This window comes from Pocillopora damicornis, chromosome 1 (genome assembly GCF_964200805.1).
Source record: "Pocillopora damicornis chromosome 1, jaPocDami1.2, whole genome shotgun sequence".
NCBI lineage: Eukaryota > Metazoa > Cnidaria > Anthozoa > Scleractinia > Pocilloporidae > Pocillopora > Pocillopora damicornis.
In genome coordinates, this window is record NC_142670.1 from 25,895,710 (window position 1) to 25,920,385 (window position 24,676).

General features: G+C 38.8%; 1 protein-coding gene across 1 annotated transcript; it reads right to left on the reverse strand.

Moving 5' to 3' along the window:
* Positions 1-11,627: 11,627 nt before the first annotated feature.
* On the reverse strand, positions 11,628-23,072 carry LOC149052964 (polycystin family receptor for egg jelly-like). Its single transcript, XM_089212688.1, has 13 exons — positions 22,595-23,072; positions 22,371-22,499; positions 21,389-22,088; positions 20,446-21,016; positions 19,971-20,186; positions 19,669-19,806; positions 18,996-19,190; positions 18,585-18,806; positions 17,435-18,142; positions 16,906-17,142; positions 15,408-16,721; positions 14,655-14,823; positions 11,628-14,266 (listed from the first exon to the last, which is right to left on the reverse strand). The coding sequence occupies exons 3-13, from the start codon at positions 21,928-21,930 to the stop codon at positions 12,807-12,809; spliced, it is 5,772 nt and encodes a 1,923-aa protein (XP_089068814.1). The 5' UTR covers positions 21,931-22,088; positions 22,371-22,499; positions 22,595-23,072; the 3' UTR covers positions 11,628-12,806.
* Positions 23,073-24,676: the final 1,604 nt, after the last annotated feature.

A 24,676-nucleotide genomic window follows, 5' to 3' on the forward strand; every position in this document is an offset into this window, starting at 1 on the left:
TATGTTGTCATTGTGATCTCCATTCGGCGCCAATATATAAATTAAGCTCTGGGGCTGTTTAGTGGGATTATCTTAGTTTTAAGCAAAACTTAACGTTGTAATAAATAAGCGCCAAAACTCTCTGGCGTAGAGAACTCTAAAAGTAAATAATAACCTGACGAGGCGGGTCTTCAAACGATGCCGTCTAAAAATTCATAGTTTAGGACTAAGGAGAGCTTAACGAAATTATGTTCTATCTTCTACGTTTGCCAAAAAAACCAATCTTCTACCGAAAACCATCGTGTTAAGGGAAAAAATAACTATGCAAGGGGCCTTGTGAAATCAGAAAAGCGCACTTGCGCACACGCACTTGATCTTACGTCTTTATCACATAATCAGAGTGGATTGTTCTTTTAATCCTGTGTCGTAACTAACCGATCGCTGGGCAGAATTCTGATCAAGCCTATAGAGAGTCTCGGCCGCGTATCTATCTCACCACTCGCTAGTAGTATTCTCGTAAGAGTCCAGTTCAATCTCGAAGGGAATCACAAAAAAGGAAACCCACACCTCTGACTAAACGCAGGTATTCCAAATGTAATTCTCGGCTTTTGGTCAGTGGGCTAAAACCCTGTTGGGGCATCAATTGTATAACTCTTGTGCTCTGTTCTTTAATGTTAATTGCTTCATGTACTCGCGGGATTGTGCTCAGCTAATTTTTAATGATATGACAAATTTGGTGCAAAATCAAAGTCATACATTTTCTATGAGGCATGGCAAAATGTTGATCTTCTCCGATGTTCAAATACGTAGCAGATTTTGTTGCAAAATGTCTATGCTATGAGTAATGGAGACGGTGAAGGGAAATATGGTCAAATTGCCGCGTGAAAGAAATCCTAATATTTGGCGTCATGATAGAAGAGAAAAATTATTTCAGCAGAATAACAGTAAGAGTTGAGTGCTATCTAAAAACTTTAGCGCCGGACAAACTAAGAATATGACTTGATAATCATTGACATTCAGTTCCTCTTTAAACCCCAAGAGCGACTCACATCTTATTTCTCTTACACTTTAGAGTCCCAGGGGTATTACTCGTCGGCAACAGAGGAGTGTAAATGGGGAAAAGATCAAAATTTGACTGCTAATTAAATGGCAATGAGTGCGGGAGGGGGGGGGGGGGTGCTGATCAAAAAGAGTATTGCAGAGCCTTATGGGGGGATCAGATAAATTTTATCGTGACACATGTGACACAACTAAGGTCATCCCACTCCCCAACCCCCCCTCTTCCATTCCCCAGTCGATAAATAGTGGATGATGCATACTCAATGTATTTTTGTCTTAATACCTACCATTTTGCCAGCCATACTTTCCTCTCGAACCATCTCTCCCGTAGCAATAGAAACATCGGGCATCTCTCTTTTCGACTTTCAAAGGCATGATCTAAAAGTCATTGTTAAAATGTAAAGGAATGTAAAGCTGTACAAATTAGGAATGACTTATTAGTTGAGTTGTATCCATTGAGTAGATATGAGTTTTCTTGTTTCTGGCAAAGTTTGGAGATTTAACATAAGTTCATTAACTTATGAGACTCTACCACGGTGTGTTGGTCAGACGGAAACTACTGTTTGAAAGACGCGGTCCATAGCTCAGGTTATTATCTACCTTCAGAGCTCTCTACGCCAGGGACTTTTCGCGCTCATTTACCATCACGTTAAGGTTTGTCTCAAACTGAGATAAATTCCTTTAAACGAGCTCGAGGGATTAATTTATAAATTGGCTCTTAATAAATGCCACTCCATTAAAGCGCCAAGTACATGTTCACCACAGTTGATTGTCTTCGCTAGCACCGCTTGCGAATAACCGATAGATGGATATTTGCACCGACTATGTTTTCCTTGTGATCTCTATTTAGCACAAATTTATACATTTAAACTCTGGGGCCCGTATGACCTGAGGTATGAAATGGGTCTTTTAGAGGGTGGTTTTGGTCCTTGCAACATGCCTCAGTAGAAGACTATCTCCCACAGGTTAACGAACCTATCTTTAATCCTCTGAGTTGCCGAAAACATTCTTTCTGATAAAAAAGAACACTTTGCGAATCTCAGGTTACGGGCCTTGTGAACTAAAAAAGACAGCCTGCTAGTTACAAGCACCTTCAAAGAAAGCATGAGCGAAAGCTGACTTTACCATCACCACACGCATTTTTTGGTTTAATTGTACGTCATTTTCACCCAGTCACATCACAAGCTCTCTTAATCTGTTGTCATAATTAGTCAATCGTTAGTCAATCGGTGTGCAGAAATTTCATCACACCAATCACGAGTCTCGGCCGGGTATCTATTTCACCTCTTACCAGAGTAGTATCCTCGTATCCTCGTAAGAGTCAGTTTCGATCATTGTCTATATATAGCAATAGTTGGAAATAACAGAGACTTTCAAAAATTGGTCTGGCACCCAGAGGGTGGCACGACTACCCTGGGGGGTGGTAAACGTTCCACTTTTTTTTTTCTTTTTTTTTTTTAAAGGGTTTTTAGGGAGTTAGGTTTTTCTAAATCGTGTATACCTTAGGCGCTACATAAACGGCAAGTTGGCTTAGCCGACCAACGAGCGACGATATCATCACTTTGTGTGCCTGCATTATACCCGCTTTGACTTGGTCTTACTTACAATATATTAGAGGACAGACGAATAGATGGCGTGATCGTTAACAATGTTTTGTTTTGTGTGCCCGTGTTGCACAAGCATTTTGGCTTGTTGTTACCTACAATCTATTAGAGGAGAGACGAATAAATGGCTTGATCGATAAAAATGTTTTGCCTTTTTATGACATGAAAAAAATATATACTGTGTCGCCGTGGGTCTGTACAATGAAAGATCACGGAAGACGTCAATGAATGTATGCGGTAACAACATCAGTGACACACTCGACTGGGCTTCACAGGCCCTTTTTTGTTCTTACTTCATGTTTACGTAATCTGTAATCTACAACTGACAGACGCACAGCGACGTGGAAGATACGCACGGCCGTATTTATAATGGTAATAGGACCGAGTGGAGTCCTATTCGGTCTGTAATCTGACGAGTGATTAACAAAATCGGTTATACGTTTTCATAAAGAAAAAACAACAGTTAACTCGGCGAAATGCGAGACAATAGCGCACGCACATGACGCGTTCTGTCCACTTACACAGGCATGACGTGTGAACTGTCCCTTTAGCAGTCCTATAACACTGTTCAATTACAAGCATGACGCGTGAACTGTCCTATTACACTGTCCAATTACAAGCATGACGCGTATACTGTCCTATTAGTGCTCAAATCGGGTTGGTAATAGCCAATCACGTTCGAGAATTTTCTTATAGTTTTGATTGATACATCATACCGTGCGCAGTTTCACTTCATCAGCAAAGTTCACAACGAGTTTGGCCGCGAGGTTCCAAAACTTTGAAGACTGTTTTCCCGCTTTTTCCCATTTGAGATACCCCTCTTGGAGCTCAAAATGAAAAGAAAATATGTCAGGCAGTACTCGATTTGAAAGAAATGAACATGTGGCTCTTTCAAGTGACGAACTTAGCTTTGGAGTTATTCTAAAACGAAATTTGCGGGCTTAAAGTGAGGCTTTACGATGTCTTGAGCCTTTAAGAGGTTAGAGTTGTTCCTCTCAGTACAGGTTTTTTTTCCGTCACAGAAGAGCTTCATTTTATTGTTCACGATCGCCTAACCTCTTTTTAATTCCTCAAGGCCATGATAAAAAAGGGAAAGATTACCGACCGAAGAGGCTCTTGATTGTTAAATAACTAATTAGTGCCAGAGGGAAATGAATGGCGCGAAAAGTGTGCAGAATATGCATATAAATTTTGGCGATTAACTTGTTTAACTCTTTACACCCTAATATCAATATGCATAGTCTCCTTACTGTTTTCAATACAATTCCTAAGGTGCTTACAAGAGAAATTTGTGTATCAATCAAGATAATATTTATTTGGTGATCATTTCCTTTAATCTTATGACCTTATTGTGTGATGTAGGGGTTACGCTGTTAGGAGAAATTAAATGCTGGTCACTCTCAGAGATTACAGGTTTGATAATATGAATATAGGTAATGAATATAAGTAATATGAAAAATAAATATAGGTATACTTTATATAGTTATTTCCAGACTCCGCTTATTTCAGATTCGTTTTACCTCATGTTATAATAAAGTTTGGATATAACGCGCTGTCATTGGTTGAAAGAGAGTGCTCTATGAGAGTATAGAACATAGAGCTGAGCTAAAGTTGTCACGCCATCTGCCAAATTGTACTATGTTCGACCTTTTCCGGGACTTCTTTTTAGCTTTTTTCGATAATTGAAAGTGAAATTTCGGAACAAGTAAACCGGCAAGTAGCAACAGAAGAACCAAACAAAGGTTTGTAAAAATACCAGGCGCCGTAATTTACGTTATTAGAAGGTGCACAGATACGAAAATCCTCAAAGAACAGACAAAATAGATATTCCGAGTTTTAAAGATTTTCACGCTCAGTTAGATTGCAAGATTACGTACGGTAATAAAAATCAAACATAGTTAACACTCGTATAGTATATAAAGTTCAGTGTTCAAAAACAGAACAGAACAAAACAGAAATGATGAAAAATATAACCAAACTGGCATAACTGTTAAAATTCATACTAAGCATGACGCTATCAGAGCGGATATGATCATGCTGAAGTCCACTCGCGGCTCGCTCATCATGGCGATCTCCGGTCATCGCAGTAAAGCAAGCCTTAGAAACTACATCGGCCGCCCTTCGAGTGAAAAAATAGGAGCTTGCTATGATATCTTTTCCAATGCATTGAGTGGATGGTGACATCAGTCACTGCAGCTAAGTTTTGCGGCGCTGTCATCCCGAGCGATCTTCATGTTCCGGTGAATTCGGCTGTCGTTCATTCAAAAAACACTCACCTTGAACAGTTTGTTTTCTACCTGGTCATGTGAAAAAAATCGCGTGTTTTAATGAGCCATAATTCGGCTGAAGGTCACTGAACATTTCACCCCAAGATTCTGTATTAGAGACTTAAAAACTGCAAGCAAAAGTGTTAAATTTGACCTGCTGAACTATTTCAGTTTGTAAACTATCGCATAATGTGAACTTTGATGGTTTGACACTTTTGACAGGTTTAGTCTTGTACAGCCAACCAGATTATTTGAACCATTCTAATAGGGATTCTGATTGGCTTATTGTAGTGTGCTTTATGAGAGTATATAGCATGCTGATGACACTGTTGTTCGCTTTGGAAATAAAGTTTCTTTTTAAAATTGAAAGTAATGCTTGGGGAATTTAACGGATTCTTTATTATAAAACAAATAGAGAAGCCTTGAATATGCTCTGTTCTGTTATAAAGCACGCAGGAAGTGGCTAGAGCACTCAAGAAGTGGGAAGAAACACGAAACGTAGTCCAGTGTTTCTCCCTACACTTCTTGAGTGCTCTAGAGGCTTCCTGCGTGCTTTATAACAGAACAGAGCACAATCAAGGCTTCTTTATTTGCTAAATGAAATATCGATTGACAGTCAGTGATTCTTACCATGTTAAGCTTTGTTTATAAATGTCTTAGATACTGAGCTAGAATCGTTAATCGATACAGATATTGGTGTGATGGCAAAAGTATCATGACTCCATTGTATGCCACTTCAAGTGATCAATGAAAATCCTATGTGAATTGCAACTAACTGGTTTTAGGTGGGTTCCATTGAAGGTATGTGAGGTATTCAGGATAACACTGATCATCAGAATACGCAACGAAAACTTCAGGATTTACTGTCTTGTTAACGGTGGAGTCAAACAACATTTTAGGAACGTTTGAGTCTTTCGGTGGGGGTGCTTTCATGTCATCGTTGCCTTCGTAGAACTGACCAACCGGAACCCATACAAGGTACATAAACTTTTCGTTATCTTTATCTGACGTGAAACTCAGAGAGTAGCCTGCGTCTCTTGCAAAATAAACACCTTGTCCAAGTTTAGTCCCTGTAAATAACGATAACGATCACAACAAAAATAAGAGTTGTATCCAAAATATGATGATGATGATGATGATGATGAAGCTGTTTTGGAACAGATGTTGGTAGATTGTACTCCAACGAACCAGTGGTTGTGCTGAACGCCTCAGTATTAGAAATGTCAAATGCAACTTAACGTTACAAAAGACGTGAGATCCGTAAGTGATGAGAAGCTAGTTGAAGTCGTCGAGGGAAACACTCCTGAAGTTTCATTTAAGTCAGTATGTTATCACTGTATCATAATCATTTAGTTGAATTTAGAAGCGAATTTTAACGCATGATACATCGACCTTTATTTTAAACGGCAAGTTTAATTTTAAGTGCAAAAGTTTGGCAAAAAGGCTCTTAACTTGATCGTCAAAGGTAGAAATTTACAACTTTTTTATTCTAACTCCTTTGCTTTCACTTTCTGTGAGGATATGGGGTTACTGGCGCACCATCAGGTCCTTGAGTGCTTGCGAAAGGAAGATTGACTGCAGAATTTTGCAAACAAGGAGTGTCAAAATGGAATGTATACCTTTAGCGATGTTAAAGCTTACAATCATTCCGTCAACAGTTTTGTTTTAAATGACCGTTTAAATGTCATCTCAACTGCTCCGCTAACCATCTCAGCCTATTAACGGGTTACCAGTGCAACGATGATGTAGAGTATCAATGGATTCTCTACCAGGAGGACAAAAACGCAGGATGGTTGGAAGTCTTAAATCAACCAGAGAGAACAAAAGTATTTTCAATCGATCCAAAGATTCTTCAAGACAATACAAAATATCGACTCGAACTGACTGTGATACTTAGGAACGACACTCCTTCCAAAAGCGTACAGGTTTTCAAGACTGCGCTCCTTGCAAAAGAAGGCTCTCGCGTTGTAACACCCGACACTGATGAGGCAGTGTATACCCTATTTGAACTGCTATGTATTGGATGGTTTGCAGTGAATGAAACGTTCACATATGAAATTCAAATCTCCGGGGAAGGCTCCATACACTATAGCTCACGTCCTCCAGCTAAACAAATGTCAGTGATACCTCAAGGGAATGCTTCTCATGGATATTGGTCGAACGTCAAAGTCTTCGTATTAAGAAGTAACGGGGCAACCGCTGAGTTGGATGTTCCTGATAGGGTAAGAGATTTGAAGATATTCTGCTGTATTTTCTCACCGTTTAGTTGGAGTTTAAATATCTACATTTAAACGTATAATGATTCTTTTATGAACTTTAGGTGTGATGATTATGAGAAAAAGGGGATGGGGGGAAGGAGCTGGGTTGTGAGTGATCGCTAAAGAGATTAAAGGAACCATAACCATATAACACGTTTATCTGTTTACATCATCACTTTAACTCTCAGAGGTGAAAACATGTGACTTCTCATTACAATATCAATACATTATTCAGCGAACCAGCGGTGAGAATACTCAAACGAAATGGAGTTAGAATAGTAATTTTTGTGAACTAAACCTTGCATGAACGCACATTACATGTACATTAAGAAAGAATAACCATATTAAGAAAGTTTGTATCTTGCAGGTCACTCCGCCCAAATCTAACGCCAGTATGGATCTCTTTGAAAAGGTCATAGACAGGCCTACACAGACTCCCCTGTGTGGTTTTACATTTACGACGCAAAAGCCTTTAATTAAAGCTTCGCTCTGACGAGTATGTCTTTGGGCGATTTACCTCTTTTGTATGATATAATCGGAGGCGTTTTGTAAATTGTTTTCAGCAGTGGCTGATTTTGGATGAGGTTCCATTCTTGCATCAGTATTTGTTTTAAATTTTTAACCCCTGGGTTGTATGCTGTCACAAAAGGCAATATTTTGCCTTTAGTTTTTTTGGTTTGTTTTTTAAGTGTCGACTGCCTTGCGGCAAATAACGTTTTTTCAATTAGGCTTTTTGGGTAACCACGTGCTTCAAGTCGTGTTTTGAAGTTACACATGGCCTCCTGGAAATTTCTTTCCGAGGAGTTTGTTCTTAGAAGTCTGATAGCTTCTCCTTTAATAAAGCCTTTCTTAACACCTGGCGGGTGGCAAGATGAATAGTGTGTATATTGAAAGGTCTCGGTCGGTTTGTAGTGAGTTTTGACGTCGAGGATAGCTTCGTTTTGGAATCTTTCACCTTTGTAGACAACCGTGTCTAAGAATGTGATTTCAGTCTCTGAGATTTCAGCCGTGAACTTTATAGTTGGATGGAACGTGTTAGCTTGTTCTATGAATAGATCAATGTCTTGTTTACGAACATCCCACAGGGAGAAAACGTCGTCAAGGCAACATTGATAGGTTCGTTCTTCACCTTGACCGTCAGCTCGGAAGTGTATTTAAAGTTGAAACGTGGCATGACAACAGTGGAAAGAGTTCTTCCTGGTTCCTTGATCAAGTTCATGTTGTTGAAAGAAGTACAGGGGGAAAGTGGGATTTATTCTATCATAAATGGCTGGCTTTTCACAAGGGTAATGTAACGACCGCTGCGACTCTCATGTCCCGTGATAATGGTCAGCACAGCCCAGGGTTTAAAAGTGTGTTTCACTCAAAGGCTTCAGCAGACCTGGCCGATTACCACATCTGGGCCTCCGTCGTTACCAGGCCACCACGCAATTTCTTCACACGCGTTCAGCGTGCCTCTTGCTGCCTTTCTTTTCTGTATTTGGCAATGGTGTGTAACGCCATATTTTATCTGGTAGTTGGCGGTTCCGAGGATTTGATCCAGATAGGACCATTGCAAGTGTCCCTTCGCCAGTTAGTTTTTGGAATTGAGAGTACACTTATAGTTGCACCAGTGAGTATTCTCATAACTGCGTTATTCCGCTTCAGGAAGGCAGAAACGAACAGAGAGAGTGAAGACGGCGATTCAGACAATAATTCTCCTGGTATGTCCTTAGCTAAAAATAACAATAAACAATTCTTACTTCCCCATGCCTTTGTGTATCCTGCCTGGTTTCTCTGTATTGCAACAGCAGCGATTTCTGCCACGTTTACAGTATTTTACAGCCTTCAATGGGGTAAAGAAATCGCTGATCAATGGTTAGCTTCTGTCTTGGTATCTGTGTCGAAGATGTTTTCATCTGGCAACCTTCTAAAGTCCTATTATAAGTTTTGTTATTGATTCTAATTTTTAAAAGACCTGTGCCACCTGATGAAACTGAAAATTGCAGTGGAACATCCTTTGCAGAGGAGATACGGGAGCAACGTGCCTATGAATTACGGAAGGCAAAATTTTTTAGATTTGCGCGACAATTTTTGGCTTTTCTGGCCTTCTATCTCTTTTCGATGGTTGTAGCTTATGGAGAAAAGGAGGTACCTGATGACTAAAGCCACGTGTGACGGTTTAGCATATTTCTACAAGTTTTGTGCAAAAATATGTCTTGATGATAGGGAATTTTCGGAAAACTACTATACATTCATCTTTCACTTTGCCACAACAAAAAATTATGCAGTGATGCCTCAACCCATTGGCAGTGCCGATGGTAGTCCGAACTGAATTGATCTACAGACACTAGGTTTACAATTTTGCGGCATGTCAATCTCTGTATGAACAAACCAGGATGACAGTAAGAAAGCGCCAAAAAGAGTAGGTCAGTTTGAATGCCTGAGGGTATGATTTCATAATAACATAGTGTGGAATTTTTGGGCAACATGAATTTAAATATCGTTCCAAAGGACTTCATTTTCAATGTCAGCCATTTAATTTCAGTTTTACCCACTGTTTAACCCAATGTGAACTGAATTTAAAATCTACGGACTCTCTCACTTTTCCTCCTTCTTAAGCCACAATTTAATTATACATGCTGTCAATACAGGTGAAGTTTAAATGAGGATGTCTCAAAATGATGAAAGTCAACAACTTTATTCTATTCCTGGTTTACCAAACATCATTGCATTTTTTTGTCTTTTGTAGGTAAACACCGGTGAAAAAATGTGGGATTACATGTTGGGAAAGTTCATCCATGACTCTTTTGCCGGTGAGTGGTGCAATAGACAGTTTGAGCCGACGATAGAGTACATTGGTAACAAAGCTTCCATGCTTATTGGAATGCCTCGTCTTCGACAATTGAGGATAAATGAAGGTATTTGTCGTTTTCACGCTTTTCATCATGTTTGTAACGAGAGAAGTCGAATGATTTCTCACTGACACTTAAAGTGACAAATTTGCGTATGTCGAAAGTACAAAGTGGTTGTGTAATAAAATGACGATAAATTTTGGAAGTACCTCGTTAATCTCTTAAGGTTTGAGTTCTCTGCTCGATTTGTTTCAAAAATAGAATCATGCACCGTTGTGAAGGAGCTTAAGGATATGATTGACAAATGCTACGACTTTAACTCGATGTGAGAGGAAGACCCACAGCTTAGTTGGAACAATCTATCACGACTTTGTCCTAGGCCTTGGCGTTATTCAACAGCAGAGGAGCTCAATAACTTTCCATCGTGGGCACATCACATATATGGCGGTGGAGGGTACGTTCTCGATTTGGGATACGATAAACCGACTGCTATCCGTATGATGGAGGCCGTTAAAGACAAAGAATGGATTGACAGAAGAACAAAGGCAATTCTGCTTGAATTTCAAGTCCTAAACCTGAGCACTGACTTAATGAGCATTATCACTTACCATTACGAGGTTCTTCCTTTGGGATTTGGGCTCACTTACGAAAGGATTGACACCATAAAACTGTTTAATTTTCAAACTATGGCCTACAGCTTTTACCTAGCGAATTTACCTAGCGAATATGGAACTGGATAAATATTGGTCAAATTGTGAGTGCCTCGCTTGCAGTTGTGTTTTACGTTATGAAAGTGAAGTTTTTGCATGACAGTATCCAAGAAGTGCGAAGGAACCATTTGTAACAATAAGCTTTCAGTTCGCAATTTTTTGGACTGAAATGGAACATGCTGCTCTTTCATTTGCTTTATTCTTTGCCACGTTTAAAAATCTCCACTCCATTCGACTTAATCCACAGTTACAAATACTAGCGTGGTCGTTAGCCATTGCGAAAAATGACATTTTTTCAATAAGTGTTCTCTTCGGATTACTATTTATTGCACATGGGCATTTTGCTTACATGGTTTTTGGTGGCTCTGTGTTTTCATTTTCATCGTTCATCCGCTTGTTCGCTTTTGAATTTTAATTAGCACTTGGAAACACCTTTCACGTTGTCCAACTCGATGATGTCAATAGAATCTTTGGTAATCTTTTCACTGCCAGTTTTATGGTCACACTTGCAATTCTTCTGATCAACATTTTTGTCTCTATTCTTGATATCAATTTACACGATATAAAGGACGACGAAGAGAAACTTGAGGAAGCATATAGTATGGAAGAATTTATCACAACACTTCTATTTGGACTAGATCGCCAGAAAGAGGAAGATACTAAACTGTAAAATTCCACCAGAATTCAGGGAAGGACGCTTTTTTGAGGAGACAAGAAGGGTAAATTTTTCAAGAAAAACCTGCAAACTATTCTTACCCAGCGGCATCTTTCTGTAAAAATCTCACTAGAGGATCTTTAATTTGACTTCTCTTAAAAACACTAGGATCTGCTTTTTCCGAGTATGCCTGTGTAAAAAACTAAAATAAATGATAGAAAGTTCCTTTATGCGTGTACAAAGGAATTATTTAGGCTTTTATGCTGTAGCAAACAGTGTTTTTTTAATGTTTTATCATTCCCTATCTTTTAGAATTATCTCCCAGCATTTAAGGACCAACGCTAACACTATATGTAAAAAACTAAAATAAATGATAGAAAGTTCCTTTATGCATGTACAAAGGAATTTATTTAGGCTTTTATGCTGTAGCAAGCAGTGTTTTTTTAATGCTTTATCATTTCCTATCTTTTAGAATTATCTCCCAGCATTGAAGGACCAACGCTAACACTATATTTAGTGATTTTAGAGTCTTCTGTTACATTATCAAGATGACCTTAAGACGTCATGTACCAGTCGATTTTGCCATTTACGGCCAATGCGGTTCCGTCTTTTTTCAAACTATGTTGGATTTGACAGTCAATTGACCGAAAAAAATGTTAGAACGCTCTTGATGGATTTCATGAGGAAAGTGTCGAGGTAAAATGATCTGCTTAGCGTCTTTTGTTTACTGATATTGACAATAATATTAAGACACAGTGCCATTTCAACGTTATCATTTCACCAGAAATCGCTTCTAATTCTTAATCGGTTACATTGTAACCTAGGAGTTGATTTATTGTAATAAAACATAGTCATGTTGTACAAAAGCAATATTTAAATCCATGTTTTTCAATTGGGCACAGAGGTGCCATATTTCTTGGAAATTATATCGATGAAAGCAAAACTCGACATCAAATAAGCTCCCACCGGAAGCAAGACGATGGCAATTGTCATTAGTCTCATAACTGTCTATATTTCTAGCCTCATTTTTCCTCGCGATGCCCTCTCTCGAGATATTTACTTCAAGTGAACTATATTTCATCTACAAGTAGCCCTATTGACAGCAGAGAAACATTACAGATTCTTAAGATTTTTCGATCAATGTAAAATCAGTTTTCAAAGTAAGTTGGACTCGTGAATTTCTAACTTCACAACTGCTGACGATTGCATGTAGCAGGAAAGAAATCATTTCGGTCACAGTACCTATTAGAGAGCCCAACGGGCCTAGGTTATGGAGAAACTATCGCCAGATTTTAGATCCGCAATAAAACTGAATACGTTTGAAAACAAGATTCGTAAGTGCGTTATAGTTTATAGCTCATCACAATTAACAGAATTGTATCTTTATAAGAATAAGGAGGAGGACTTTTTATTTCAGGGATCAACCTCTGATTGTCTGTCTTAAACGTGTTCAAAAGAATTTACTATTGTGTGCAGGAGATTCATAAAGTCGTTTTCCTCCTGTAAGAGATCAACTTCCATGCTTTCTGTTCGTTTAGTGAGAGCAGACAGTCTTTTCTCCACGTTTTCCATTCGTAGCTCTGTGCTCTGGATAATAGTTTCAGAATTCAAACAGAAGGGCTCTACTTCAGAAAGGCACATATTAACAAAAGTTGTCTCATCACAAAATAACCTAAATTCCGTCCGACTGCTCCCTTCATGAAACATTTCCTTTACTCGTTCTTCAATGAAGCGCGCCATTTCAAGCTCTTCTGCGCTTTCCTCGGCGTTTTCTTTGGCGTCACCATAGGACTCATTGAGTACAGAAACTAACATATTCATTAGAAAAATAGTAGTGGACAGACAGAACAAAAATGCAAAGGCAGGACCAATAAAGGGTTTGTCGCTACGCAGAGCTTGTAACGGAACCGCTTTTCCTAACAGGAATTCGAATTGTGACATTACGGCATTAAGATAACTAGAATACTCAAGGACTATACCACCAAATAACTGCATACCTGCTATGACAAATGCATTAAACACGATCAGAAAGAAGAACACATACGAGAGTTGATAGCCTACAGACTGCCGAAAAGATGAAAACAAGTATATTACGTGTGGGTTAAAACGAATTAGATTCAGAAGCTTGACTGTTACCAAGAAAACAGCAACAGCAATAGACGCATTTTCAAGGTTAAGCCAATCTAAGGCTGCGTGGAAATGCATGACTTCATATGGATTGGCTTGAATAGATTTGATAGTGTTCAAAACGCTTTTGGCTCTGATCATGTAGAATGCTACAGATGCTACAGAGAAAATTATCAATAAGAAATCCACTATGTTCCAAACAGACTTGAAGAACCCGACGCGTTGTCGATAAAGGTGAACTAACATAACCACGAGGTAAAAGAGGACCATTGCCATGAACAGAAACTGGCCAATTAAGAAAAACATCAGAGCTCCTGACTCAGTGCTGTACAACTCGACTGTTTCAATTCTCTTTGTAGTGTAGGCTGCACCAGTAGCTATGGCCTCGTAAAAGTATGTGGCGACGCTAATCAAGTTTGTATTGACATTGAAAACAGCAAACTCTAGAATAACAACTCGAGTCTGGCGATCAAGCCAACCGTAGCCAATAGTTTCGTCGAGGACGCCTTGGGCAGTGGCTTCGTCATATCCCATGACAGCTGCATAACCACCCCCTTCATATGAATTGTATGCCGCCTGGATAGGATGGTTGCGGAGTTCTGCTGCTGATTGGTATCGCCAAGGTTTCGGGCACATTTCTAAAGCATTTGGCCACGATGTGTTGAAGGGAAGAGGCTTCCAGCCGGGAAGACTTAAGGGAGTAGTGTCCTCACTGTCTGAGGAATAGTCGTAGTAGCAAGTTGAGATGATTTTAGGAGGGGACTCGCAAAAACCTTGAAGGAAAATACAGTGAAAGAAATTTAAAACCTTAAGCTTCTAGTAATGACGATACGAAGAGAGAAAATAAACAACTGATTCTTTACGATTTATATCTCAAAATCAATGTCCTGTCTAAAAATCCAGTATTTTCTAAGGTGCGGTGTACTGTTACACACCAGGAAGTGAGCAACATTGTGATCATCAAAGGTGAAAACTGACTTTAATAAGAAGCAAATACGCTTAGTAGAAGTGAATATGCCACATCATTTCAAAATAGGGCTCTCTATATATTTCCTATGATTTATGAGTTTCACTGTTCTATGCACTTTGCAACAAGAGCCTTCTTGAAAATATATTTTGTGCATTAAAAAAAGTAAATAGATCAATCTCATTTGTGTATACCTTTTTTAATTCTGAGCTGCCGCAACCAAGGCATTCCTACCAGTATTGACATTTTGTTCTCGATGTACACGTCGTTTTTCTCTTCAAGTCCGTTATACCACACCTGATTATAAATGTTTGATAGGAATTCGTTCCTTAACCACGCTTCAAATCTTTGTGCATCAGATACCTACAATAAAAAATATGACTCTGACTGCTGTTGACATTGTAATTTTAAATCTGAAGTGTTCAGATTCCTCACCGGGAGTGAAAAACTAACTATATTTGGCCTTTTTCCAACATATGGCTTCGTAGATCAGTTGGGATGTAGAAGGCACAGATTTGAATCCTGTCGAAGCCTGAGCATTTACAGGCCTCTTTTCTGCGATTTTTCTTACTGTAGCTCACCAGCAGGGATCAATGCTTTAACCCTTTAACTCCCATGAGTGACCAACACAGAATTTCTCCTTACAATATCAACGCAATACCAACCAGATAAGTGATGAGAATAAGGAAAAATATCAATTTGGGGATAATTAGTTGATCCAAAACTAAATTCTCTGAACTAACATTACAAAAATAGTATGGTTGATAGTAAGGAGAATTACAAATTTGATCTGGGAGTTAAAGGGTTCACCTTGGTTCTAATTTTTCTTTTAAAGGTCGTTTCAATTCTTTAACGGTTTTCAGAGTGTCTTGCAAAGGGCAATAACTACAGAAATGCCTTCTAACTATAGACTTGAAAGTGTGTTTTGGCTAAAACGATCATCTTACCACATCGAATTTAGTGAACCGATTTCTCATCTCATTTGTCATCAGGAAACGATTTCCATTCTTGTTGCCATAAGAAACGATAGCCAGAAGAAACATAAATATCAGATGAAGGATAATGTCTCTTGTCATGCTTGTTAACTGAGCTTCTTTTTTTGATCTCTCTCTCATCTTTTCCCGCTGATATTTCTTAAATCGCTGTTTGGGATCATCACCTACAAAGTCTACTTCAATTGCGAGTGGATCGATTGCGATTTCCTCTTTTTCTTCTTCACATTGGTTTTTATTCTTTCTGATCAGGAGAAAGGAGATAACGATGACTGCTATCATAACTTTCGTGGGCTGCATAACGAAAATATCTTGTCCATTGGAAATCAAGATGGAAGCAAGCCACTGCTCAGAGGTTTCCTTTCCCCACATTAGACTGTAAAACAGCGTAAACGTTGCTGCTGCAATAGTCGTACAGAAGCAGAGTAACCAGCCTACGTAGACAAAGAAGTGAGGAAGCATACAACCAGTGTCCGTTATTTCATCCAAAAATCGTTGGGCCTCGTCTGTCACTTTGTGTTTTTCACTCCTTTTCTTCCTCGGTCTACTAGACTTAAAGAGGAAGGCAATTATTACGTTTATAGGTGCAATGATAATGCCACTTTGTATTCCGATGACTATCTGTCTCCAAGAAAACTTAAATGGCCCAACCTGTATAGCACCATCGGATTCACCACCAATGTTATAGAACATGGCATTAGCTATCATTGCACTAAACAAAACTGAAAGACAACATGAAGCTCTTTGCACACGTGTGAAGGTGCTGCTACATGCTTTTCCAAACACTGACATCCACAGGTGACTGTCGGCAATTTTTCGAGCAAAGCGCGAACGAACCTGCGCCGAGAAGGCAGAGTAAGTAGCGCTGTCCACGGTAACCTCTATTTGACCGTCGTCTTTCTCCAACGCAAGCCATCTATTAATGGGGAACACCCACCTTTCTTCCGTCTGCCGGTCTTTGATAACCACAGTCTCCACAAACCAAGACGGGTTATCACCCAAATTATCGTGTTCCAAAGTAATTTCTTTTAATGTGCCAATGGTTTCAGCCATCACCAGAACAAAGCCATTGATACTCCCTCGTCCGAAAAACTGGCTCGTGTCCCCTTTCTCTCGCAAAGGAATTTGACTCTGCTCGTTATTGTCGCCCTTGATACTGATGGTTATGTTGGCTGTTGTTGCTGAATGTTTCCAAACACCAGTGCTTATAACCATATCGTAGTAATATGTTCCTCCCTCATCAACTGATATCAATTTAGGAGGGCAAATCTGAAAAGGAGGATACATTCTAGTGTTAAAAATAATCCAAAATACTCACCTGAAGGTTGGCATCTACCGGTAAGAACGCAGCAGGTTTTATTCATATTTCAATAGTACCTTAAAAAAGAAAGAAAAATCAATCTATTTAGGAATAAAAATATTGAATTAGATGTAGTAGGAGCCATAACCATACTTTGTCTTCATCTCCCTTGTCGGCCCTCCTTGCAAAGATCAACACGACGAAGTACAGAAGGAAACAACAAGCAATTGTCACAAGTACTGAAATATTGCCACTTTCAGCAAGGTTTAAAAACTCAGTAAAAACTTTGTCGAAGTCAATTGGATTCGGTGCTTGGATGAAGTTTCCACCAAAAGATGTCAAATGATTGCACAGGCATACCAGATGCGTGGTGTTTGAATCATGGCTGACCTGTGGATATAAATGTCCTGAAATATATCATCTAAATTCAACGAAAAGATTTTTGGTAATCTGATGTCGGATATGGCTAAGTTTTGACATAATCTCTAAAAGCCGTACCTTTAGAGGAGTATCTTCTCCTCGACTACAGAATCCCGAAATTTTGGAATCAAAAACTTGTTTCCAGTTGATATACTTTTAATACTGAGCTAATAGGTTTCCTCATTGTGGACAAAAATGAGACACGAAGGACTTCACCCAATAGGTTTATCAGAAGTTGAAAAATTTGCATTATTTACTTTACCTTGCAACCTTCCGCAGTCCACTTTTCTTTTTCCTCTGACCAATACAAACAGCTTGACTGGCTGATGATTAAAGTGTAGTTAACGTCTGTATTTGGATCATATTGCGGAACCATAGTTTTAAGGACTCCTTTTGGTGGCGGATCTTTAACGCCGACACATGACCGTCTTTCGCGACGATGATTGAAACATGATCTTCTTTGCCTAAAATGTTGACTTTCATTCTTAGAACCTTTGACCAACAAGCCCACGTAGAGAAAACCTGGCTTAGAAGGCGTCACTTTAACAGACCCATCCTTGGTAAAGCAGGTTGTATTAAAAACTGTTCGGTTGTCACATTTAGACTTAAACGCAAAACTAAAATTGTGGTCAAAGTCCACCATCGTTGGTCGTTGTCCAAATTTAATCCGCATTTCAATTTGCACTCCTGTTATGGCCAAACCCAATCTTAAAGAGACAGGGACGTCGGCCAGGTTTGCGTAATAACTTCGGAATGATATGCGGTCAGGCTTGAGGAAATAATGTTGTGTTGTGTTGCTGGAGTTCTTTGGTGGATTAGAAATCGGAATTACGATCTCGATGTCATTATCAAGATTTGACACATTAAGCTTTTCTGCACTGTTACTCTTAAGCTCGAGACTCGTGACGCTTGATTTAATTTTCTTGCTGCTATTGTCCCATGTAAAAGGATTAAAATCAATAGCTTGCATCTGAAATAGAGCAGAGTCTATTAGAGTCTAACTCTCTAACTCTGAAAACTGACTCTTGTGATGACTTCAACTATGGTCGTTGAGACGTCGGTTGCTATTACTGGGAATCTATACATTCAAACATTCAGACTACACGATGATAAGTTTTACGACAGGTTACGCTGTTTGGTAGTATGGCAAATGAAACCATCGCATTACTGGATTCATTTTTCGGTCAATTGAATAAGACACAGTAAAAGAATCATGCATATTCATTTTGTTGACAAAATTGTCTTCAGATTTCACAGAATATCAGTGCAGATTGCTTTAACATTTTATCACGCGAATAAAGTGCAAGCAGTTGAATTTCTTAAACGACAACCAAACGTCATTATCAGCGATTATTAATGTCCTTTGTCATATTCGTTAAAAGATGAAAATTAAGATAAGAATGGCGTCATACCTTTGCATTTATCTCCCCATCACCTATATTTCCAAGGTTACTCGGGAGCTTGAATTTACTTGGTCCATCTCCCATGGTGAGTCCTTTTGCATCATTAGCCGTGACCTTTTTCAGCGATATTACCAAGTTCTGAGTTTTTAGGACCAGATCTTCTGATAGCACCAAACGGCCAAAAAATGCATCACTTATGCTGCTCAGTTTTTCGGAGGCCTTCTTTACAAACTGGAAGGAGAGAAAGATGTAAGTCATAACGTGTTTGTATAGTGACTGTTAAATTTCCTGAGACTCTTAATTTTCCTTCGTAGCCCCATAAAACGAGTTATCAAAAATTGTTGTCAAAAAACTAATTCCAGCAAGGCAATACGTAGGAGAGTACATTTTTATTTTGGACGCTGTGTTTGCGATGCGTACCTCTCGAGATGGCGTGGTAGCGGCCAAATCTGCTCTATCTTGACTCGAGCCTGCAGCAGACTTCAGAACATTTGCAAGACAGCCTGTAACACTTGTAGCTACAAGTTCCAACGTTGGTGTAAAAGGCTCCTCTGGATCGTTAACGGTAGAGATCATCATATTTGAAGTACTGTCTGTCAATCGTATCGTCAAATCCTGATAAAAGAAAAAAAAAAGTATAATATCAACAAATCACCTTACTCTTCGGAATATCAATTGGAAAAAAACAGACCACAATGCTCGAAAAAAAAACGCAAACTCAAACGCAAGTCCCTTCATTACGTTTACCAGTGAGTTTAACTTCGTTACTTGTTTTGTTATTACTTTCAAGTCAAAATTATTCATTTATTTGTAATCAGAATCCTTTAGGGGCAAGAAAGAGCCTCTTTTTGTCAATGGCACCGAGCATTGCTCAGTTAGCAGTCGAATTAGGGGGGCACCAGCTTAAACTCCGTCATTCCTTGAAATTTTAAAGCTGTAACCTTCCAATATTCGTTCAATATCATTTTAATGGACTTGCAAAAGAGATCAGTTCGTTTCCCATTACTATGTATGAACCAAAATTGATTTATCGTATATGTTTACATCAAAAAGTATAGAAAAAGGAAAAATTCAATATATTTATAGGGCGCACCAGGTTGTCATTGTTGCTGTTATCGCTGACGTCAACCTCAGCTTCCATAGCTAAGCTCACCACCGACATAACCAGGCGAGACATTTCAAGATTCTCTGGTGTTATTGCTGTAAACTTCGTAATTAATGCGTTGAAGATCTACAAACAAAAAGAAGTGCGTCAAACATATTCAACGCTTACCTACCACTCAAGATAAATAGAAATCGCCATAAATTTGTGTAGTAATACAAATAATGAAAACGAAATTACTAGAGAAATGTTTAAGTCTCGCTGATTACATTTAAACAGTTCTTTTTACGTACCAAAGCTTTGTCTTGAGGGTCCAGTTCTATTCCACATTCGCTTTTTTCATTTGTAGACTTGATGACAGATAAACCGAGTTGAACAGCTTGGCTAATTTTACCTCTGTTGAGAAATCCATCAAGCTTATTACCTTCCATGACTACAAAACTTTTTAACTTGTTTGCAACTTGCTCGGGTGACGAAACACATGGATCGAGGCTCGATGATGGCTTTACCTGCGGAGAAAAAGTTTTATTTTAGGCTTTTGTGAGGAAATCGAAAATTTAGTCCGGGGGGTAAGAGGTCTTGGGCGTTTTAGTCAATATTACAGATTTTAAATGGATCCTAGCAAGAATGCCGTAATATTGGAGGATTTTAAGCTGGAAAAACTCCAGCGGTTAGTAAGTACAGAAAAAACATAAAACATAATGTTTCTATAAATCAGAATTTTAAAACATGAAAATCTTTCTTGCTTTGTAATATCAATCACTGCACCTTGACAAATAATTTCTGTTCAACAGCTACCCCAACTGCATTTCTGATAACAATAGTGACTTCTAGCAAGAAATCTTTGTCTGGTAATCCAGCCGGTAACACTGTCGATACAGACGAGGTCGATGTGCCATAAGATATAGGCTCCTCTCCATGGGCGAATTCATAGGTGAGCGGTAAGCTCGCATCCTGCCAATCGAAGCACTTGAAAGTAAACTCAGTCTCCAGTGAAACGCCTTCAGAGATTGACGGCGCGCAGTAACCACTGTGCGGCTCCCCTGCAGTTTCGAAGAGGAGCATAGAAAACCCGTATGTCCCATCCAAAGATTTTACAAATAATGTTAGATTGTATTTTGATTTAGATTGCAATGAATTCTTCTTGATGATCATATTAGTAGCATTAACAGCAGTTGAAGTCATATTGGGTAAAATAGATATGTTTACCCATTTTGAACCATTTAATTTGGACAAGCGCCATTCATAAGTGGATCCATTACAAGGAGAGTTAAGACACTCTGATGTCAGCCGGAGCTTGTTTGACGCAGACACTATTGCGCCGCAATCCACAAAGCATCTAAGAAAAAAAGAAAATAAACTGTAAACAAGCCAAAACAAAAACAAAAACAAAAAAGAACATACACAAACATAAAAAAAGCAAAAATCAATGAGGAGAACTATCAAAACAGTTGCAGCCTCAATGGCACTTTACTGACTTTACGTAAATGGTTCAATTCAAATATGCCCACGCACTAGAAAAATGTGTTTCAGTTGCATGGCGATATGACTCTTTGAAATCAGTACCTGCCCGTCACTAGTGGAGTAGGTCTTCAATAGCTCCGCAGCACGTTGGCCAAACCTTAAAATACCCAATGAAGCTCTTAATTTTTTCCCAAGTTATTTAGAATCGGCCTGTGAACACTGGTCTGTCATAATTCGAAATTATTACCTGAGAGTAACCTGAGGTACCTCTCCAGCAGCTATGGCAAAGGACATTTCAGCAAACGAACTTCTCATATCCTTGGAAACCGTAAGTCGAAGGGAGTACGTTTTATTGATTTCAAGTCCACTAGGATCAATTGTAATGTCTCTAGAGCTTACGTTTCCTTCACCATGGAAGGAACCGAAACAAGTGTCGCTCACATTAGTGTCATTCCGGCAGGTCCACGTGAAATTGAGCCCAGTATGTTCTCCAGGACCAATATCAGCATCGTAACTCAAGGAACCATCCACAGTCACAATGTTTTTGGATCCCCATCGAATACTGCTCCCCCCATCAATGATTGCTCGCACTGGAGCTACAATAACCTCAATGAAGCCATAATCAAAAGCATTCAGCATCCGTGGGGATTCTTGATCTCTAACTGTAATTGTAGCATTGAATTTGACTTGATAAATACCTGCTGGTATGGATCGTCTGTTTATTGTCCACTCCGTTGTTCCTTGACTAACTATAGTTCCTAATGCTGACTCGGAAGCAGCTAGTTCCATTTCACTAACAACGCTCCATTCGAAAGTGCTTTTCAGTATAGTCAAATCTTCATTTAGACCCTGTATCACGGCTTCCTGGACGCTTTTGACAGAACGATTTACAAGTGTGGCATGGTACTTGTCTTTTGAAATATTTCTGATGGTCACCGAGAAATCTCCTGAGAATATATCGGAAAAACATCTGCATGAAGCTTTCAACCTCAAAGAAACAAGCTTTCTGTAACATGCTTTTAACAACAAACTGAATTATCTTCTGGTGTTTCACACCGGGGTTCTGTTATAAAGTATTCTAAGGTTTGGTTCACTTTTTATCTAACCTTGAAATAAATATGATAGTTTTTCTCACACTACCTTGCTCGATTATAGAAATGTATAGAACTTAACGAACTGATTAATTTTCAGCCCGGTTCTCTTTCACTGCAATATGAATTGAATCTTACCGTTCGGCTCACATGCTATTCCATCTCCAATGTAGTCTTTGTGGCACTCACAGCTAAAGGATCCCGGATTGTTAAAGCAGTGAGCAACTCCATGACAGTTATGAGTTGAGGTTGCACATTCATCGACATCTACATAATTCCATAAATGTGTTTTAAGTCTTGTGACAAGGATAAGTGTCTCAGTAAACAACAAAGAAAGAATTGATCTTGCAAATATTTCCTACCAACACAGCTTGTACCATTTCCTTCATATCCTTTGAAGCATGTGCAATTAAAAGATCCGATTGTGTTATTACAGACTGCCCATGGGTCGCAGTTGTGCGCATTTGTGGTGCATTCGTTAATATCTATACAGAAAAAAATACGTATTTAAGACTATAAAGCTGTCAAACCTAACCCCTCCCCCCCAAAAACAAACAAAAAAACAAACAACCAAACAAAGAAAAAAAGCTTCATTATTTCTGATGGCCTATATCCGAAAAAAATGGGACATGGATGATATTTGGTTACTAATGTCGAGGTGTTAGACTGACAGTGATGGTTATGAAATGATTCTTAAATTTGCCTAGAGAATGTCATAAAGTAGATCTGGTTCACAGATATAAAAAGCTGAAAGATCACATTTTGGAAATGTCCATATTGTAAGCACAGGTATTCTGTCAATAGTATTGTTATCATTGTCACCATTATCATTGTTGTCTTTTAACCATTGCTATTCTTTTAATTCTTATCAACATTTCCATTCACATGAGTATCTAAGGTCTGTTTTTAACAGTTTCATTGACGTAATGTCGAAGTTTACAAGAACGTTTAGCGAACAATTCATTCAGAATGTCAGCAGTAGAGGTCGCAAAGATTTGAGCCTGTTATACGTACCATTGCAAAATCGTCCATCTCCGGAGTATCCAGGTAAACATCTACATTCGAATGAGCCATGTCTATTCGAGCACTTTGCCTCAGCAGCGCAGTCATCCAGTCTTTCATTACACTCGTTTATATCTATGGGAGGTCATTATGAAGTAAATAATAGCTTGCATTAGATGAAGTGAAACAAGTGGTTTTTGTGGTCCAATTTGGAAAAATGGCCTTCTTTGTAACCTTAAAGAAAATATTGAGTTTATTTTGAAACGAGGAGGCAAGAATCATATAGAAAACATTACCAGACATCCAAATCTTTAATGCGCGTACTTGTTGAGGCATATATACCCTTTTTTTTAATGACACGCATTATCTTTCTGCACGAGAAGAAATAATTATTGACAGAACGATCTCGTCGGAGTTGGTAAAAATTGTTTAGCATACCCTATTCAAATCCAGAGTTAAACGTTGTTCTGCAAGTTGTAAAAGGTTATCGTGACTCAAAGTGATCGATAATTCACTTTATTTGAGAAAATGTGTACGATACCAAGGTATGCATTGATGTCACAGGAAATATGGGCGCACAAGTAGGGATAAGATCGGGCTGAGCTGCATTGCATCTGTTAAGACTTATACATATCAAAAATTACCAAATATTTGACTGTGGACATCGTCTATTCAGAGAAGGGTACCAGTTTTCGAGAGCGAGCACGATGAAAACTGAAAATATCTGCCAGCATATTTCCGAGCCTATTAGGAGATATTGACTTGATGATCTTTCAAATAGTGTTCTTTTCTTTTATTTTGGGACAAAATTTCCTCGTCCACAGCTCTTTGGCAAGTAGGAAAAAGACGTTTACGCATCCTAAACAATCCTGACTTAAATTTTTAAATTTTTACACTCCGTTTGAAGATTGTAGAAAATCAATTGTTTATATAACCGGGTATTCCCAGTTTCAGCTGAGACATATTTGAGCAGGTGGACTCATTCATACATCATACCAAAACAAATGATACCATCTCCTGTAAATCCTTGAAGACAAGTGCAATTGAATGAGCCCACAGTATTGCTACAATGCGCCATGCCGTCGCAATTGTGATTCTGCTCTTGACATTCATCCAAATCTGCAAAAATCATATTAGATGATGTAAGTACCTGTGTGCGTCTGCTCTGCTTATCCCATCTTATTTTATTACTTTTATTATCAGTCTGCCGAGTCGTACATCCTACTATATTTCCGTCCAAGAGAGTATAGAGACCGTATTTCTTCCTACGTTTCAGTGTGTGTATGTGTGTGTTTCCTAACAGGACTAGTAAGCTTTTCGACAAATTCGCGCATTGATTGTATCACATATGTTTTTCTACTCGGTATAAGGCTCCTTTTGTTTCGAGCAAAATTTTCTGTAAAGGTAGAAAAGCGTACGCGATGTGACCTTTCACCAAGTGG

Bases quoted from the DNA above. Each gene is read 5' to 3' on its own strand.
- LOC149052964 (XM_089212688.1), bottom strand. From the start codon at position 21,930: ATGGAACTAGCTGCTTCCGAGTCAGCATTAGGAACTATAGTTAGTCAA. The intron at 19,807-19,970 runs GTACGTAAAAAG...TTTTGTTTGTAG, and splicing joins ACCCTCAAGACAAAGCTTTG to ATCTTCAACGCATTAATTAC. The intron at 14,267-14,654 runs GTATACACAAAT...TTTTCCTTCAAG, and splicing joins GCAGCTCAGAATTAAAAAAG to GTTTTTGCGAGTCCCCTCCT.